This window comes from Prionailurus bengalensis, chromosome B1 (assembly GCF_016509475.1).
Source record: "Prionailurus bengalensis isolate Pbe53 chromosome B1, Fcat_Pben_1.1_paternal_pri, whole genome shotgun sequence".
Lineage (NCBI taxonomy): Eukaryota > Metazoa > Chordata > Mammalia > Carnivora > Felidae > Prionailurus > Prionailurus bengalensis.
Window position 1 is genome coordinate 41,989,549 of NC_057344.1, and position 19,975 is coordinate 42,009,523.

Genomic DNA, 19,975 nt, shown 5'->3' on the forward strand with positions numbered 1-19,975 from the left:
TTATGAGAAATTGAAGACACAAAGAAATGGAAAAGCATTCCATGCTCATGGATTGGAAGAACAAATATTGTTAAAATGTCAATACCACCCAAAGAAATCTACACATTCAGTGTAATTCCAATCAAAATTGCACCAGCATTCTTCTCAGAGCTAGAACAAACAATCCTAAAATTTTTATGGAACCACAAAAGACTCCAAATAGCCAAAGTAATGCTGAAAAACAAAACCAAAGCAGGAGGCGTCACAATCCTGGACTTTAGCCTCCACCACAAAACTGTAATCATAAAGGCAGTTTGGTACTGGCACAGAAACAGACACATAGACCAATGGTATAGAATACAGAACCCAGAATTGGACCCACAAATGTATGGCCAACTAATCTTTGACAAAGCAGGAAAGAGTATCCATAGAAAAAGACAGTCTCTGTAGCAAATGGTGCTGGGAGAACTGGACATCAACATGTAGAAGAATGAAACTGGATCACTTTCTCACATCATACACAAAAATAAACTCAAAATGGATGAAAGACCTAAATGTGAGACAGGAAACCATCAAAACCCTAGAGGAGAAAACAGGCAACAACGTCTTTGACCTCAGCCACAGCAACTTCTTAGTCAACATGTCTCCAAAGGCAAGGGAAATAAAAGCAAAAATCAACTATTGGGACCTCATAAAAATAAAAAGCTTCTGCACTGCAAAGGAAACAATCAACAAAACTAAAAGGCAACCAACGGAATGGGAGAAGATATTTGCAAATGACATATTGGATCAAGGGTTAATATCCAAAATCTATAAAGAACTACCAAACTCAACACCTGAAAAACAAATAATCCAGTGAAGAAATGGGCAGAAGACATGAAAAGAAACTTTTCCCAAGAAGACATCCAGATGGCCAACAGATACATGAAAAACATGCTCAACATCACTCATCATCAGCGAAATACAAATCAAAACTACATTGAGATACCACCTCACACCAGTCAGAATGGCTAAAATTAACAACTCAGGAAACAAAAGATGCTGGCAAGGATGTGGAGAAACAGGAACCCACCTGGACTGTTGGCAGGCATACAAACTGGTGCAGCCATTCTAGAAAACAGTGTGGAGATTCCTCAAAAACTTTAAAATAGAACTAGTCTATGACCCAGCAATAGTACTACTAGGAATTTATCCAAAGTATACAGGAGTGCTGATTCATAGGGGCACATGTACCCTAATGTTTATAGCAGCACTTTCAACAGTAACCAAATTATGGAAAGAACCCACATGTTCATCAACTGATGAATGGATAAAGAAGATGTGGTTTATATAAACAATGGACTACTACTTGACAATGAGAAAGAATGAAATCCTGTCATTTGCAGCACCATGGATAGAACTGGATTATGCTAAGTGTAATAAGTCAGTCAGAGAAAGACAGATGTCATATGTTTTCACTCATACATGAAATTTGAGAAACTTAACAGAAAACCACAGGAGAAGGGAAGGAGAGAAATAGTTTCAAACAAAAAGGGAGACAAACCATAAGTGACTCTCAAAAACAGAGAAGAAACTGAGGGTTGATGAGGGTGAGGAACAGGGGAGGGGAAAATAGGTGATGGGCAGTGAGTAGGACACTTGTTGGGATGAGCACTGGGTATTGTGTATAAGTGATGAATCACAGGAATCTACCCCTGAAACCAAGAGAACACTGTATACACTATATGTTAGCTAACTTTAAAATAAATTATATTTAAAAACAAATAAACAAATAAAATAATAAATTAAAAAAATCAATATTTATTTATTTTTGAGACAGAGAGGGACAGAGCATGAGTGGGGGAGGGGCAGAGAAAGAGGGAGACACAGAATCTGAAGCAGGCTCCAGGCTCTGAGCTGTCAGCACAGAGCCTGACGCGGGGCTCGAACACATCAACTGTGAGATCATGACGTGAGCCATAGTCAGATGCTCAACTGACTGAGCCACCCAGGCACCCCAAATAAAAAAATGTTTATGTTGAATACATGTTGAAAGAAAAAGAATTTGGATATATTGGACTAAATAAAAAATATATTTAAAAAATAATTTCAGTAGTTTTTAAATTTTTTTTTAATATGGCTATTAGAAAATTTAAATGTGACCATATTTATGGCTTAAGCTATATACTCTATGACAGTGCTGTTCTAGATACTGGGCATATAGTATTGAATAATTTAGTGGTAGGAGACAGATAATAAATGAGAGATTTTAAATATCAAAACCATATAATCTTAGAATGCAAAATAGGTGTTGTGAAGAGTGTAAAAGAGGGGCATGCAGTGGAGAGGCACTCAGGCTTGAACAGAAAAAAAGGGGAAAAGAACATAAAAGTGTGTTGAGAGACAGTTTGGGGATGTAATTTGGAGGACAAGGTTACCAGATTTGGGGATACATTATGTTTAGGAGATGAGGGAAAAGGAAAGAGGAATAAATCTTAAACTTATCTGGGGATGATTATGAAAGCTACATGTGACACAGTTTATAAGGCACCCAATATAATGCTTGGAACATATGACTCTCAGAAAATGGCAGCTGTGCTGATGTTTGGAGTCTGAGGGTGTTCATGATGATGGTGAATAGTGCCGCCATGAAGGAGATCTCTCTGGCATGGATTCGATTACAATTTTAAGGTTGCTTCATCACCATCTAAATCTTAAAGTGATGTCCCAAACAGGCAATAAAACTTTTCATTTGGTAGATTTTGATATGTCCAGTGTTTTTAGACATTTGTCTTCTCGTCTTCCCAACTGCCTCTCAAGCCATCTTTGTTCTCTCTGGCACATCTGTTTATTGGTAACAATTTTGTTAGCTACTTCTCTTTGTTAGTGGGGCTTATCTAACTTATGTATTTATCCTCTCTCAGGAGCCCTGGCTAATTTCTCCCTTTTGGGGTCTTATAAGTACTGTTACCATCTGTTTAAATATTTCTTCAGTGACTGAAAAACAAACCAATGCCTTCCAAATACCAAATGCACACAGCGAATTCTATATCCCTCCTGAGTAGAAAATCTTCCTTCTCTCTTTCTTTTATTGTCAAAATGACCATTTCCCACCAGTACCATGGAAATGGAGGATTTTTATCCACTGAGTGTGTGGTTTCTATCCAAGTGACAGGGTATGTATCTTTCTAGTTAATGGTGGATGGTGGAAAACAACACTCATGCTGGCTTTAAAGTGGACTCTGCAGATGTAGACATTGCACCTTTTCCATAGGCTATCCCGACACCACTTACTTTTAGCCAGCAGAACACATCCTTATGTGGGCAAAGTCACACTATAACATGTTATTTCCACTATATACATATCAGTATTGGGTATGAACTTTATGCCCAGTGACATTTGTCTTTTCCTGAGACAAAGCAATAATGTTGATAAAAGAGCAAAGGGGAGGTTATTTTATGTGGGATACAGATTTGCATGACTGAGGTAGAATTGGTTAATGGATGGTCACTTCAAGTCATTCCTTCAGCAACTTGAGAATGTCTTGTTTATCAAGTCTCCTGTATGTATCCAGACCCATGGCAGACAATGGAGATGGAGGGAAGTATAATTCCTAAATTAATCTTGTCTTCAAGATGTTTTTGGAGAGATGATTCTAAAAAACACTAATAAGGGGCACACCTGGGTGGCTTAGTCAGGTAAGCATTGGAGCATGGCTCAGGTCATGATCTCATGGTTTGTGAGTTTGAGCCCTGCATCGGACTTTCAGCTCTCAGCACAGAGCCCACTTCAAATCCTCTGTCTCCTTCTCTCTCTGCCCCTCCCCCACCCATACTCTCTTTTTCTCTCCCTCTCTCTCAAAAATAAATAAACATCAAAAAAAAGAAAAAAATACTCAAAAAACAAAGACCAAGATCTAATCAAAATTTACAGCACAGATACTAAGGATGGGGAGATGTCAACAGTGAAGAAGTAGGCGAAGTTCACAGAGATCTTGAAAGGGCTCCTGGATAAAATGGACCTTGACGTCTGGATGTGATTGAAATAGACTGGGAGGAGAGAGAACAGCATGACCTAAATGGAGTGGAACAGGACACATGGGAGAGACAGGGGAAGACAAGATTGCTCAAGACCCCGCAGTCAGGCAAGAAGCATGACTGCTGGGTCTTTAGGTCCCTATAAAGGAGGAAAAAAGGGAAAGAGACATTCTTCCTATTCCTGCCTCTTTTCAAAGTTAAATATCAGAGTATATGCAACAACATGCATCACACTGGAAATATTTTCATGTGTTAGACATTTCATCATACTACAGGGCATGCACTGAGAAGTTCAGTTACTTCTGCCTCTAGCAGGGGCTTTTGGATGGCTCTTGCCTGAAGGTGTAGCTTTGTAGCAGCTGCAGGTAGAGTTCCATGATAGCCTTAAAATGCCTTTAGCCAAAATAGACATCAATGACCAGCATTCCAAGGGTAGCCAGCTAGTACTCAGAGGAATTCCAAGTATTACAAAGGAGCCACATGAACAAAATGATTCACATTATTTTTTCCTTTCTCAATGGATCTTCCTCCAAGCAGAAAATGCCCAGAAAAAAAAAAAAAAGGAAAGTTAGGCTTCTAGTGTCATTTCTTTAGGCTTTTGAAATCATTTAAATGACATCTCTTAGGGTTTTTTTTTCTATAACAGCTTTATTGAGGTATAACTCATATATCATAGAATTCACCTATTTAAAGTGTGCAATTCAAGGGTTTTTGTATATTCAGTAGTATAACTATCACCAAATAAAGTTGAGCATCATCATCACTAGAAAGAAACCCCCTTAGTGTTTGTTCCCAATCTTCCCTAACATCTCCCTCCCTGCTCTCCTACTCCTTGACAGTCACTAATCTACTTTCTGAATTCTAGATCTTTCTATTCTGAAAATTTCACATAAAGGGAATCATACAATATATGATCTTTTGTGATTGGCTTTTTTCACTTAGCATACTGTTTTCAAGGTTCATGTGTGTTGCGGGCATGTGTCAGCACTCAACAATTTTTTTTTCCTGTTAATATGCCATTGTATGGATACAGCACATTTTATTTACCTGTTCTTCAGTTGATGGCCACATGGGCTGTTTCCACTTCTGGGCTATTATAAAGTATACTGCTATGAATATTTATGTACAAATTTTTAGGTAGACATGTATTTTTATTTCTCTTGAATGGAATATACATTCATTTCTCATTTTTCATGGTAGCTATGCTGTATAAAGTCACCAACTCAGAATGAGTAAATACTGAGCCATTGCTTCTAGAGGGAATACAGGGTTAAGTGCCTGCAAGTTGCTGGTTACAAGACTTCTGTCCACGGATCAATACATAAACTTGTTTTATGTGTGTTTCTATTTAAAGATGCCTTATTTAATATATTCCTTACAAATGATTGATTATGTGTACTATTTCTTTGCAATAAAACCCTAGCTGAGAAGACTCTTAAACTTTCCTGACTCTGAGTAAGATGGTAAATCCCACTGGCTTTTAGCTTTATAACAATGCTGTCAATTATGCTTTCACTATCCATTATTAGTTCATGAATCCACAAATTTAGCCACTTTTCCATCTTTCCCATAGCTTTGTCATAGAACTTTCTGGAGTGATTTTACATTCACATCAAATTTCCTCTTCCTTATTCTGGATGTACAGTATTATCAATTAATGTGGAACTCACAGCCAGCATCACCATTGCTCATGCCTGAATGAAACTTATTTAACACATGTGTTTACTCTGTAAAGCACACCATGATCTTCCTGTGCTTCCGAACACTAGACAGCACTTCAGCATTACTCTTGGGGATCATTTTAGGCAGTAAAATCACCAACAAAAAGCACAAAAATGCAAAAAATGTGGCACTAAATAGACCATGAAGATAACACTTGTTTATAATATAAAAGATAAGAAGGCAGAACATCGCCTTGTTCAACCTCAGCTGGGATCATGTATGTCAGGTGACTCAAACTTTTGGTCTCTCCACACATGCCCGTGAATGATGACAAAAAAGCCATAAGTATTGATTTGTGTAACCACACGTAAGTATTTGCAAGTAGGTAAATTAACAAATGCCTTTGTGTGAATGACAAAGGTTGACTATACCTAGAAATGGAGTTGTTGGGTCATATGGTAACTCTATGTCTCAACTTTTGAAGATGGTTTTCCAGTGTGGGCTGCTGAATTTTACATTCTTGCCAGCTGTGTGAGGGCTCCTAATTCTCCACGTCCGTGCTAATGCTTTTTATTACCTGCCTTTTTCATTCTCACCATCCTGGTGGTTGTGAAGTGATGTCTCCTTGTGGTTAGATTTGCATTTTCCTGATGGTGAATGATGTCAAGCATATTGTTATGTTGTACTGGTCCTTTGTATATCTTTGTAGAAATGTCTATTCAGATCCTTTGCAAACTTTTAAATTTGTATTATTTTCAAATAAAGTAAGGAGACCAGTACCACACTTTCAATAATGGGCAGAATGACTAGGCAGAAAATTAATAAGGGAATAGAAGGACTGAAAAGACATAAAACAACTTGACCTAACAAACATGTATAGAATTGTCTAGCTCTCCCTTTGTTTCTGTCAGTTTTTGCTTCCTGAATTTTCTGTGTTGTTATATGCATGCATATATATAATTATTGCATCTTCCTGATGGCTCAGCACTCTAATCATTACACAATGTCCCTCTTTATCGCTAGTATAAATTTTGTTTTAAAGTTATACTTTGTTTGATAGTATAGCTGCTACAACTTTCTTGTGGATGCTGATTGCCTGATATAGCTTTTAAATCTTTTAACTTTTATCTATCTGTATCATTGAAGTTAAAGTGTTATCTCCCCTAGAAAACATATAGATTAGTCATATTTTCCTTTTTATCCAATCTTATCATTACTATATTTTGATTAAATTTATATTATTTTCAAATATAGTGTTATTTTTGCTGCAGTTGGATTTATGTCTACCATTTTACTTTTCATTTTTATGTAGTAATCGTGTCTTTTTTGTTCTCTTATTTCTTCTTTACTACTTTCTTTTGCCTGAAGAAAATATTTTGTACTGCCACATTTTAACTGTTTTAGTGACTATTCCATATATTATTTTGGACTTTTTCTTTAGTGGTTGCTTTAAGGCTTACCCTATACATCTTGACTTATCGGAAATTTATCCTAGCTTAATTGTACCCAGATATAGAAATGTTACTCCTGTATTGCTGTTTTTTCTGTTCCCCCTTTTTGTGCTATTATTATTATGCAAATTGGATCTATTTCTATTATAAACCCAGCATTATATTGTAATAATTGTTAATCTATGCAATTTTATATGTTTCAAAGAAGCTGAGAAAAACAACATGAGCAAGCTATATTTCAGCGTTTGTTATATTAACCTTCTTATTTACCCTTTCTGATTCTCGTCATTTGTTCCTGTGGATTTGACAATTTCAGTATGGTGTCATTGCCTTGCTCTGGCACAGCTTTGCTTCCACCTACTCTCTTTAGTGTTGCTATTATCAATACATTATATTTGTATATGTTATTGTCCCAAATATAAAAAATAAATATTTTGCATATATACTCTTCAATTAGTTAATAAAAGAAAGAAGAGATTTGCATTTATACTGTTTTTATTTATAACTACATATTTGCCTTTCTTTTCTTTTCATAAGAATTTAAATTGTTTTCTGATGTCACTTGCTTTTAGCCTGAAGAATTTGATTTAGTATTTCCCATAAAGTGGATCTGTTAATAACAAATTCTCTTAGTTAAAAAAAAAATCTCTAAATGTCTTTATTTCACCTAAGTTTTTGAAAGTTTTTTTTTATTTGTTTGATGGATTTCTTTTTCTTTCAGTGCTATGAATATGCTACCCTTCTGACTTCTGGCCTCTAGTGTTTCTGATATGAAATTAGCTGCTATTCTTATTGTGGTTCCCTTCTATGTGATGAGTTCTCTTACTCTGCTACTTCAGACTTTCCCCTTAGTTTTGGCTTTCAGCATTTTTACTGTGATGTTTTTGGGTATAGATAATTTTGTACTTATTCTGCTTGAATTTTGTTGCATTTCTTCGACGTGTATATGGATGTTTTTCTTCAAATTTTGGAGGGTTTCAGTCGTTATTTCTATGAATTTTTTTTTCTGTTATTTTCTCTTTCTCTTCTTCTGGTATTACTATTTTATGCGCATGTTGGTATACTTAATAGTGTTGCACATTTCTCTGAAGATGTATTCAATTTTCTTTATTTTTTTTCTCTCTCCTCTTGGATTGCATAATCTCTATTGATATATCTTCAAGTTCACCAATTCTTTCTTCTGTAAGTTCACATCTATTACAAAACCCCTGTAGTGAATTTTTCATTTTATTTACTGTACTTTTTAACTCTAGAATTTCTATCTGATTCTTTGATGTAATTTCTGTTTCTTCATTGATATTCTTTTACTAAAATTTTTAAAATGTTTATTTATTTTTGACAGAGAGAGAGAGAGATAGAGCGCATGCTAGGGAGGGGGCAGAGAGAGGGAGACACAGAATCTGAAGCAGGATCCAGGCTCCAAGCTGTCAGCACAGAGCCTGATATGGGGCTCAAACTCACGAACTGTGAAATCATGACCTGAGCCAAAGTTGGACACTTAATCAACTAAACCACCCAGGTGCCCCATTCGTTGATATTCTTTATTTGATGACACATCGTCATCACACTTTCCATTACTTCCTTAAGCATGATTTCCTGTAATTTTTTGAACACATTTGTAATTGTTCAAATCTTTGAAGTCTCTGTCAGTTAAATTTAACATCTGAGCCCTTACTGTTGTTTTCATGTGTGTAGGTTTCTTGCATTTTTTATAATCGTTGCTATTGTCAGGAACTGAATATTTTAGTTTATATATTTGTAGTGATGCTGGATACTGATTCATTCCTGTTCCAGGGTTTGTTTTTGTTGTTGTTTGCTTATTTATTTGTCCGATGTCTTGGCTAGGCTATTTTAATAGTGTATACTTTCCCATGATATGCAGCCATTACTGTCACTGCTCAGAGGCTCAGCCTTAGGAATGAGACAGTCACTGTGGGATGGCAGGGATTTGTATAGGACTCTCTTTGACTGTTTCTTTCTCTGATCTCTATTAAGCTGCCTGCCACTACTGGAATCATACTCCATCTTTTAGGCTGTGCTAATTGCTCGATGATTGCTCTATTGTTTTTGTCAATGCCCTGGAGTGTAAATGCTGCACACTGTGATCTAATTAAATATTGTATTTTTTGTGAGGCTAGTTTTTGAGTCACGTCTTTGAAGTTTGTTCTGACTCCAGAAAGCCTCCCCTGAGCTATCTCCCTCATTCTCTCTGGTAAGTTAGCGAGCCTATGGTTTAGCTTGTTGCTCTAATGGAGCTATCAGCTTTCTCTTAATTGCTTACCACCAAAGTCTCCATTATTTTTGAGAGGAACCTTAGGTTTAAACCTTTCAATACTCTATTTCAAACAAAGTCAGTTCCTTTGGAGAGGGTTTAGGAACTTTCTGTTCTTATGGAAAAATTTCTGAGCCTTTGCTGCAGAGTAGGGACCAGGGACAGTGGCTTATTTGTACCAGAATGACAACCTTGCTTTATTAGCTAGGCAGAAATGGCAGGGTCTAGTCTTATCAGTTTGTCTCTCCTGACATTGAACCCCTGTCCTACAAGCAAGTTGAAGCAATTGCAGTCAGGGTCCCAAAATTCTTGGTCTGCTATGCCTAGTAGAGAACTTCTGTCCTAGGAATGAGGGTGGGTAGGGGGAAGAAAATATCTTATCTCTTGGCTACATTGCCAAGAATTTGTCTTCTGCATCTTGGAACTAAAGGGTATTAATGTTGGTGTTCTGCCTTCCTGATATGCCCTAACTGGAAGCTGATAGGAGAGGGAGCCCTATTTTCTTGACCACAGCCAGTCAGAATGGAGCTTCTATCATGCTTACCTGATGGTTGGTAGGGAGGGAGAGGGTTATTTCTAAAGTGCCATAGACTCTTGCTATTCTTACATATTTTTTGAATAAATATTTCTTAATTTTCTGTTTGCTCTTGGTATAATTTCCAGAGACTTCAACAATATTTTTATTTTTATTTTTTAAAATAATCTTTAGCATTTATGGTTGTTTTCCTGAGAGTAATTGTACAGAATTTCTCACTCTGACATTCTGGAGGTGAAAGTCCTTCTGTTAAGATTTTGCATGCACCTGAAGGAGAATGAAGACAGTTATCTGAATTAAGTAAAAAAAAAAAAACTTATAAAACATAAAAAGGACTTTCAAGACTTGAGTTTTGGCCACAGGCAGCCAGGGTTTTCCACCTTGATTGAATCCTCCTGAAAACTTCTAACCTTTGCAAAATGCTTTGACTATGCAGGCTTAGGATACTCCACAAACTTTTTTTTTTTCTTTCAGCAATATAGACATTACATTGAAAAAGTCTGAAATTTGCCTCCAGTTTGAAACCCATAATTTAGGACAATATTAGATTCCCCTTCACTTATTTGATAGCTTGGGGCTAATTCTTTAATTCTTTAAGCCAGAAACTCTAAATGTATTCATTGAGGTCAGTTCATCAAACTTTATGGAATTTCTGCCCTGAGTCATATATCCATATTGCTCAGAGTGCAATGGGAGACTCCAGTAAAGATGATATGATCTGTTCCTGTAAGAAGCCATTAATTTGGGATTTAGATAGCCAAGAATACACAATTAAATTCTAGCACTTTGCAGACATTTATTTGGTTAGTACTGAGATTCTTTCTGGGTAGTTGTGTCTCCACCAGAGTCATTAGAATAGTCAGAGTTGGTGGTCTTTATGGTTGCTTTATGTGAGGTATATTGGATCCTTCAGTAAATATCCAATAAACATGTCCTGCTGGCCTCAAAGGCTGCTTAACTTCTCAGGGCACTATTACAGTTTCTCTATTGTCAGACACTTACCCTTTCTTGGTCCTTCTTCTACAACTATGACATAGCTACATTTCCTGATATTTTCTTGCCTAACCATTGGTTCTTCTCTTCTATTATTCTTCTATTATTCTTATTTGATTCTTCTATATGATTATGTGAATTAGATTTCCCAGGAGAGCAGAAAACTAGGAATATATATTAAAACTATGATGAAACTAACAAATTTTAGGACCCAGTGTTCCCCTACTTGAACCCACAAGTTAGTTTATAAATTGCTGATTCCTCTGGTTCTTTTTATGGCCATCTTCCTGACAGTCTGAAAGTTTCTGGCTCACAACGTGACATCCTTGCATTATCTGTCTCCTCTTCTGATCTTCACATCATGCAAATTATTAATCCTACAAACCAACACTCAGTCCTGCTTATTCAGTAAACATCTGTAAGTCCCCCTGGGTGTCAAGCATTGTGTCAGGTGCTGGGGCTTCAGTACCTTCAGAGATGATTTCCTTGATCTTAAAGAAGTTTTGTAGGCTTGTAAGGAGATCAAATATGAAAAAAGACACATGTAATACTTCAGTGTTCTATTATAAAAGAAGTACGTACAGGACACATAGAGGACTCTAAGGTCAGTGCTCAATTTTGCAGGACAACAGAGGGAGGCAGAAAAAGCTTCATCTCAAGGAAGTGATGATTAAACTGAGCCATGAAGCAGATTCTAGAAAGACTGGATTAGACAAGAAGTGATGAGAAAAAGCATTCCAGGCATGAGAAAGGCTTGTTGATGAAAATCTACACAAATAGCCTTAATTTATGTTAGTGCTTTTGTTTGTTTGTTTGTTTTATTTTTTGTTTTGTTTTGTTTTGTTTCGTTTTGTTTTACTTTACAATTGGGAGAGTGTGAGTCTAATAGGAGACTGTATTTTCTTGAGTATACTATTTTCCTTTTTATTTTCTGAGTACCTTCTCCAATTCTCCTGGTCTCAACCTCCTTAAGAAGAGAGAAGAGAGTCATATTCATATAGCACAGCATCTTACATATATGGCAGGTCCTTAAAAATGTGTTGAATGAAGGAATATCATAAATCGATTGATCATTATCCAATTTAAATTCAGCTCTTTGCCCTAGAAACTATTTCTGAGTACACTTCATATACTGACACCAGCCACTTTGTTGGGTTTCTAGCATTTCTGTGGAAATGTCTACATCTTAGAACTACAGGGAGAAAGGCTAGGCTTGGCTGGCACTTTTGATAGAAACGCAGAAGGGATGCACAGATTGTAAATAGGTGTAAAGTGTAGGTTAGGTTTTGGCTTATGATCTTGTTCCTAATTTTAAGAAAAATGATGTGCTTTGACTTATGTATAAGAAGGTGAAAAATGAGTAATTTAAGTATCCACTTTCACTTTGACAACCTTTCTTTCTTTCTTTCTTTCTTTCTTTCTTTCTTTCTTTCTTTCTTTCTTTCTTTCTTCTTTTTTATATGCAAGGCCAATATCCTCTAACATATAGGGTAAAGTACCAGTTGGGTCTTTCAGCCCTCATGAGGTATCCACTCCTTATTTACTGGGCTCAAACCCTTCAGTAATTTCCTGATTTGTAATTTCCTGATATTCCTGGGCTTTACCCCCTGCATGGGTGCTGTGGCGTCTCCTAGGCCTGGTTGCAGAAGTAGGTGACGAAAAACCAACTCTTTCTGTACTGCTTAGTCCAGTTAGTTTCCACAGTATATACCACAAAGGTGTAAAAGTGTTGGTGATTTTTTTAATTTTAACTGAGTGTAAGGGGAAAACTCAAAGTAACTCAAAGCTTTAAATCATCAGCAAGGATCACTCAGTGGACACAGCCTCATGCCTTACCCAGGTTTCTTGCCCTAAGTGTTTTCTCTGTCCAGGAAAGGACCTTTAGGGGAGCTCCTCGTCTGTATACAGGATCTATTTCCTCAATGGCCCCCCACCTCCAAACGGAACATTTCTTAAATCTCACCCATTAACTCTGATAAAAGGGTTGGGGAGACACACTAAGATTTAATAATCTGAGGTCAAGAGAATAAATGGCAGTAGGTGCCCCCACACCCCTCACTACACTTCTCCCAAAGACGAACATTAATTATGAGAGCTATTACCGATGAATGCCATAAGGAGGAAGGAGTTAGTTTTCCGACTGCCACTTAATTTGCAAGGCAACATCTCTCTAGCAGTCTGGACATCTTACTGTTCTGCAGAAAATATATAATTCCCTTTTCCCATCCTAGCCCCACCTTCATCCTCTCCTCATGCTATTTTACATTGCATTCTTTGAGCCTGCTTGGAATAAGAGAAAGGGCTATTGTGGGGCCAGATCCTCATCCAAGGCTGCTCTTTAACAAAAAGATGCTTTGCTATGACTATTCCACTGAGGATTAGATTAACTCCTTATCTGAGTCTGCCTTTCTCTCAGTCTCTAGGCAGGAGGAGAGCCCAAATTTTCATTTTCCCCTTGTATAATATAGGCAATTGGTGATCTTTGTGCACAATAGCCAGGTCACATGATCTGACAAAGGATTTATTTTTTTCTGAATCATGATTCATTTCCATTGTCTTACAAAAGAATAAAAATCAAGCTGGATTTAAGTATTCTGTGCCATATTTAACTAATCACCTTTCCCAAAGAAAAGGAAATTACACACACTCTCCTAGAAAATTCAGCCAGCATGGTCATCATAGCTTTATGATATACACTCAAGTTAATTATGAAAAATGTTCAACTTCCTAAAGAAATCTTAAAAAAGAAAATCTTGAACATGTGGCCATGTATCCTGGTGAGGCTAAAATTGGTGAAAGACAGAGCTGAATGCCAAATGATAATTTCTGCTAAATAATTCAGGTCATCTGAACTCTGATATTTTACTTACTTTAATGAGCATAATGGGTGCAATTAGAGACCATTTCCCTCATGGTGCCAGACACAGTGTGCTCTCACCTAATTGTGGGCCCTGTTTTTCTTTGGACAACTCATATCTGCGCATGTGTCTTATATTCCCTGTGTCTGGCAAGAGTAGCCACCAAATAAATGTAGGTTGAAGTCAGTAACTGAAAATGTTTGATAATGATTATCATGAATAAAAAAATGTTGCAGAGCAAAAACTAGACAATTCAATAAGAAAGTTTTTGGTACATCTCATTTGCAACAGAATGGAATGGGGAAAAAAAGAAATTTTAGGACTTCGGGTTCTCGCTAATGTTTTTTCTCTCTCTCTCTTCTTTGCAGGGAAGTGATGCTGATATGGTGGATAAGAATAAGTGCTGTACACTCTGTAACATGTCCTTTACTTCGGCAGTGGTGGCTGACTCACATTATCAAGGCAAAATCCATGCCAAAAGGTTAAAACTGTTGCTAGGAGAGAAAACCCCATTAAAGACAACAGGTATGTGTATGAAAATGATCATGGGAGATACTGAAGTCCAGGAACCATGCCTATCCCATTAATTGTGCTTCTTCTTCAGAAGAGGCTGCCTGAATAGAACCTAATGGTAGATAGCCTTCAAAACCTAAAGGAATGGGACAGCAGACTTTGCTGTCATCAGAGGGTTATATATAATTGCACATTCTCATTCTCTCACCCTGGCTCCTTCAGATTAATAATTCAGCAGCTGGCATCTTTTGCAAGGCTGTTTACATCCTGCAAGATGTTGTCTATCATATTTATCATATATTATATAAGATACTATACCTATTACGTAAGGAATGCTATTCTTCTTAGCTTCAGTGTGTAATCCGTATGGAATGGGTAGTGTATTGTGTAGAGTGGGTATATTCACTGTCTGTCTCAGTATGATGCAGGATATCATCCTGCTCTTATCTTGGTGAGGGTGTGGAGGAGGAAAGCTGTGGTCTTTAAAATGCTTCTTTGCAGACAACTAAGGTATCCCCCCACCGAGGTGACATATCTTTTGTCTATGATTCCAGCCTATTAACTTCGACAAGAAGAAGCTTAATTATTGATAAAAGATCATTTGACCCTGTAATTGCTTAACTAAAATAATTCTTCGTAAGTGTATCAAATTATGAAACTAAACTACTGTTGATGTTGAATCAAGTTAGACTATTTGGACAAGGTTTAAATTATGGCGAGGATGTTACTAGCCTGGGTTATAATCCCAAGAAGCTGGGGATATATTTCATGATGTCTACTCTTCCAATGCAATTAAAATTTAGCAGTGCATTTTATCTTTTTGTCTAATGAATCATGCATAAATCGTGGGAGTAATTATTTTTTAAATGGTATTTTGGAGATTGGAGAGAGCCTAAAACAATACTTGGCTTTTATTCTCGCCAGTGTTTTCCTTAAGAAAAATATCTTCTTTCACCTAGAGAATAGCAAGGAATCTTTTCACTATATTTCTCTACTTAGTTTAACTGAAGGATATTGTTTTTGTGAAGGTGGCTATGACATTCAGATACAGGACGGGGTTGCGAAACACCTGAAATCTGGAGCCGAGCTCAGCTTGTTCCTGGGCACACTCTGTGTGTTAGCATTTTATAAGCAGCCACTCAGTTGAAACTCCTTATTCTTGCTCTCTAAAAGGTTGGATATTCACCTTGTAACCTACTCCCCAACAAATTTCTTAAAATAGACACCTCAAAGAAACCGTCACTGGAAAATTTCTACCTGTTTTCCACGAATGAGTAACTAGCCCATTTGTTCTTTCTGCCTAAGCAGAGAATTGCTCTTAAATTTAATTTTGGAGGTAGTGATGGGAGAGGAGAAGCTGGATCTTTGTTTATCATGTCAATTAGCAAAGGGGAGAGTTATTCTTTCTGTAAGGAAAAAAAACACCACATGGCACAAATGGTTCTTTGTGAATTTAAATACATCCTCCAGATAAGCAAGTACCAGTTTGTTTTTCTGAATTCAAATACCCTCCGAGCTGGTAAATATAACTTGGGGGTAATTTGTTAGTTCCCAACAGTATATTCCCAAGGAAAAATCAGGAGCACTTAAACTGCACCCTTTACTCAATGACTTTGTCTTGGTGTCCACAGAGCTGGCCCAATCCTCAGTATGAGCAAAATCACATTGCCAGTTAGGGAAGAAGGGGAGGGAGGGAGGGTGGGGGGTAAGTAGCTTGATCCACTTGTGGCTTGGGGCTGAGGAAACAGATTTCAGTTGCCTTATGCCTGCATCTCCCTCTCTCAACTAGCTCATGGTTCTCGGGCTGCACATCCCCTTCTGTAGCTCAGGCTCTCACCCATTCTCTCGGAAGCTGCTTACAGCAGAAAGGGTCTTGGAAGATGGCAACACCAAACAGAATTAGAGGGTCTGGGAGGCTAAATTGGTCCCTGGGCTTGGGTTAGTGTCGACCCAGCTGCTGGCAGGGAGCAGAGGAAGCAGTGTATCCTTCTAGAGCCAGATGAGTCATTAGGTACAAGTATAAGCAGAGAGTAGGCATTGGGAGGTGTGGCACGGGATAAGGATTTGAGGGCTTAATAGGAGAGTGGAACCTAGCAACAGAGAATCTGGATACAGAGATCCTGCAGAGACTCAAGCTGGGTACCAGCATCGGGAAAGTCTGGCAGGTGGTAGCAGGGCCCTGGCTGCAGGCTGGTGAAAGTAAAGGCTGTTGAGAGAGTGACAGGACACCATTATTTAAGACAAGAGTACTGAGCTGGAAGTCAAGTATAAGGAACAAATCAGGAACCTGGTTTCCAGACCAAGGATATATAGGTTGAGGCTTGGTCTTACACACAAATTCAGTTACTGCGAAGTAAGGATAAGGACCTAGAGGCACCAGAAAAGAATACCCAGTCATGGGCTTCCTGAGCTACTAAGCTCAATCCCTCCAGTTTGTGAATAGAGTCAGGATTGCCTGACGTTTTTTCTTGCTGCCGGAGGCCAAGCCCAGTGGCCATTCTTGAAGGATATCACCCTCGAAGCTGTGGCTGCCCGATGCACATCTAAGAACTTCTCTGCATACTCCATCAGATTGGCTTGAAATTATTTCTGTAATGAAAACCAAAGGAAAAAAAAGAACACATAAAACCCAACCAACTGGATTAAGTTGCTAGAGAGAAGCGAATCCCCTGCTCGGGGATGCTGTGTAAGTTACCTCTCCAAGAATAACAGGCTCTTGAACCAGAGCGATTTCTGGGTAGGGATAATTGAAACACAAGTCACTGCTTCCCCTAGCTACTCCGTCTGATGAGGGTGAGCAATCGGTATCTGTGAATCATTACCTTTCCACCTACGCAAGATGTGCTTTGATCAAGCATCAACTCGATATCCTGCAGAATTATTGCAGTTTGAGTTGTCTTCTCCAGATGGGAGCATGTTTACTAGAATTTCTGAAAAGCTTGACAGACCTGCTGGGACAAATACCAGTTCCCATTCTTGTTGCTTAGTGCGTTTCAGAATCTCTTTTCCTGTTCATGCTTTTCTAGGTCCTGCTCCAAGATGAAAGCTTGAGGAGAATTCTAGGCCCACCCTGTTCTCATAGGGTCAGTGGACCTCAGCATGGAGGTCTTGGCCAAATCAGAGGCTGACTACCTGCTGTAGTCAGGTCATTTGCCACACTGTGAGAAGGATTTAGAGGAGGTGTAGGTCAGAGGCCAGAACAGTGAAGGTCATGAAAATCCTCTCTTTAGGGAGAGAATAAAGGAAACAGGGGTGGTTTACCATGGAAAACAGATTGCTCAGGGGCAAATCTTTGGAAAGTCATCATGGGAAAAAAGAGATTTCTGGTGTGTGTGTGTGTGTGTGTGTGTGTGTGTGTGTGTGTGAGAGAGAGAGAGAGAGAGAAAGAGAGAGAGAATGTGTGAAAACATGTGACTATGTATGAGAATATGAGTGTGTGCATGAGTGTGAGTGTGTGAGAATATGTGTGTGTGATTGAGAGTGTGTATATGTGTGTGCATGTGGGAGTATAGAGAGCATTTGTGAGAATATGAGAAAGTGTATATGTATGAGTGTGAGAATATGTGAATGTGTGTGTGAGGGAATGTGTGAGGATATGTGTGTGTGTGAATGTGTGTGAGACTATGTGAGAGTGTCTGTGCATGTGTGAGTGTGAGACTGTGAGCATATGAGAGTGTGTGTTTGCATGTGTGCATGAGTGTGAGAGAATTTGTGAGAATATGTGAGAGTATGTGTTTGTGTATGTGTGTGTGTGCATGAATGTGACTGTGTGTGTGAGTGAGGGAGTGTGTGTGTGAGCTTGGATGCAACAAATGTACCCAATGAGTAGGTAGAACATTAAAGAGTCAGATCTGAGCTCAAGATAAGAAAAAGATTATTAAGATTCAGAGATACTAGATTTCTGTAATGAAACCAAAAGGAAACCCAACCAACTGAGTCAGGATGGCGGAGATGGCAATGCCTGCTCAGGTACTCTGTGTAAGCTGCCCCTCCCAGAGTAACAGGTCCTAGAGCTGACATAGGACTGGGGCGTGATGGGTGACAGGGGGTTGGGGAGGGGTGTTGAAGCAGAAGCTGGCTGATACTCCACAGGGCATTTCCTCAGGGGTTCCAGCCCAGGACATTGGCCTAGATGACATTTAAAATCCTTCCAACTGGATTCTCAGCCTGATACTACCTGAAGGCTTGACCCACTGAGCCGATAGGCAGAAAGAATGTTGGCCTGGGAGTTGGGAGATAGGAGCCCAGGCCCCAGCTTGGCCTAAGGTGCCGTGTGATCTCTGCTAGGTTCGTTCTCCTTTCCAACCTCAGTTTTCTCATCTGTCATTTAAATCTAACACTGGATGTGTTTACCTCACAGGCCCTTTTGCAGAGCAAACAATAGATTTAAAGAGCTTTGGAAAGTAGAAGGTGAACATGTGGTAAATAAGTTGATGGGGGTGCAGCCCAACTCCTTTCTTCTACCAAAGACTGACTTCCTGGTTAATGTGGGGTTGTTCAAATACTACCTCGGGAACAGCACACAGGGACATTGTGTGTGTCTCCTTGGAGGCAAGTCTTTCCGGGATGAGTTCCATGAACCGAAGCAGGGCCTGGCACAGGAGCTGCCCACTGGAGTGAAGCAGCGCTGGTGGGCATGGGGGGAAGGGCTGGCCATGGAGCTGAGGAGACTGCTGGGCGGGAAGGGGAGCTATCGGGAGGAGAGAGACCCCATCACTAAGCTGGGGGCAGGACCCTGGATCTGGAACTGGTAAGTGGCAAGTAGATGCAATAGTAAATCATTTTTAGGATGAGAACTCAAGATCTCTGGAGGATAAAAGGAGGAACCAGACACCCCACTGAGAGCCCTGAGAGGGCATAGATCTCAGAGATGTGGAAGAAGCTCTGTTAGCAAAGCGAAACGCAGAATGATAAAGGGCCAGAGGCTGATGCCAAACCTTAGAGGTCAGGTTGCATCTGTTTTAGTTCTGCATCTGTAAGGCTGGGATCTGGCCCTGGAAGCCCCTCACAGGGAGCTGAGTCTGTGGGTGAAAGTGAGCACTTCCAACAGAATGAGGAGGACAAGTAACCAGACAGAGCCATGCACTGCCTGATAGCTTCATTCTGGGGTCCTGTGCACTTCGCTGTACTTTTTCCCACGTGGCTGCCTGGGTGGCCTACAAGGGTATGTTCGATGACTGCAGATCTGCCAGTGATCGAGCCCCCAGGGCAAGATCACTGACTGTGGGAGACCAAACAGTGGTTTCTAAAGATGTCTATGTCCCAGTCCCCAGAACCTATGAATATGCGTTACACAGCAAGGAGAAATTAAGATTCCCTATGGCATTAAGATTTCTGACATCTAGAATGATAATGTAATAAGGTTGTTGTAAGCCACTAAAATTATGGTAGTTTGTTAACTGCAGCCACAGGATAGACACTGACCTAAGTAAGCCCTTGGCCAAAGAAGGCACTTCCATATGTACCTCTCACATATCCACCTTGGGGAACCTCAAGTGCAATGTAGACAGCGCTCACATAACTCTTGTCAGGGGATTGCCTGAGGGGCAAAAGGTCTGTCTTTGTGTCAGAGTCTATTCCCGAAACACAATTTAATACTATACTGTATAAAACTTCTGGTCTATTTCCTATGATGTCAAGGTGAATTTATTTTATTTAAATAATTTTTTTTAGTGTTTATTATTTGTGAGAGAAA

General features: G+C 39.0%; 1 protein-coding gene across 1 annotated transcript in view; it reads left to right on the plus strand.

Moving 5' to 3' along the window:
* ZMAT4 (zinc finger matrin-type 4) overlaps window positions 1-19,975 on the plus strand; it is a 346,888-nt gene that overhangs the window by 175,567 nt on the left and 151,346 nt on the right. Inside the window, exon 4 of the mRNA XM_043563476.1 lies at window positions 14,136-14,292. Within this exon, the coding sequence (XP_043419411.1) occupies window positions 14,136-14,292 (157 nt within the window). The remainder of the gene's footprint in view (window positions 1-14,135; window positions 14,293-19,975) is intronic.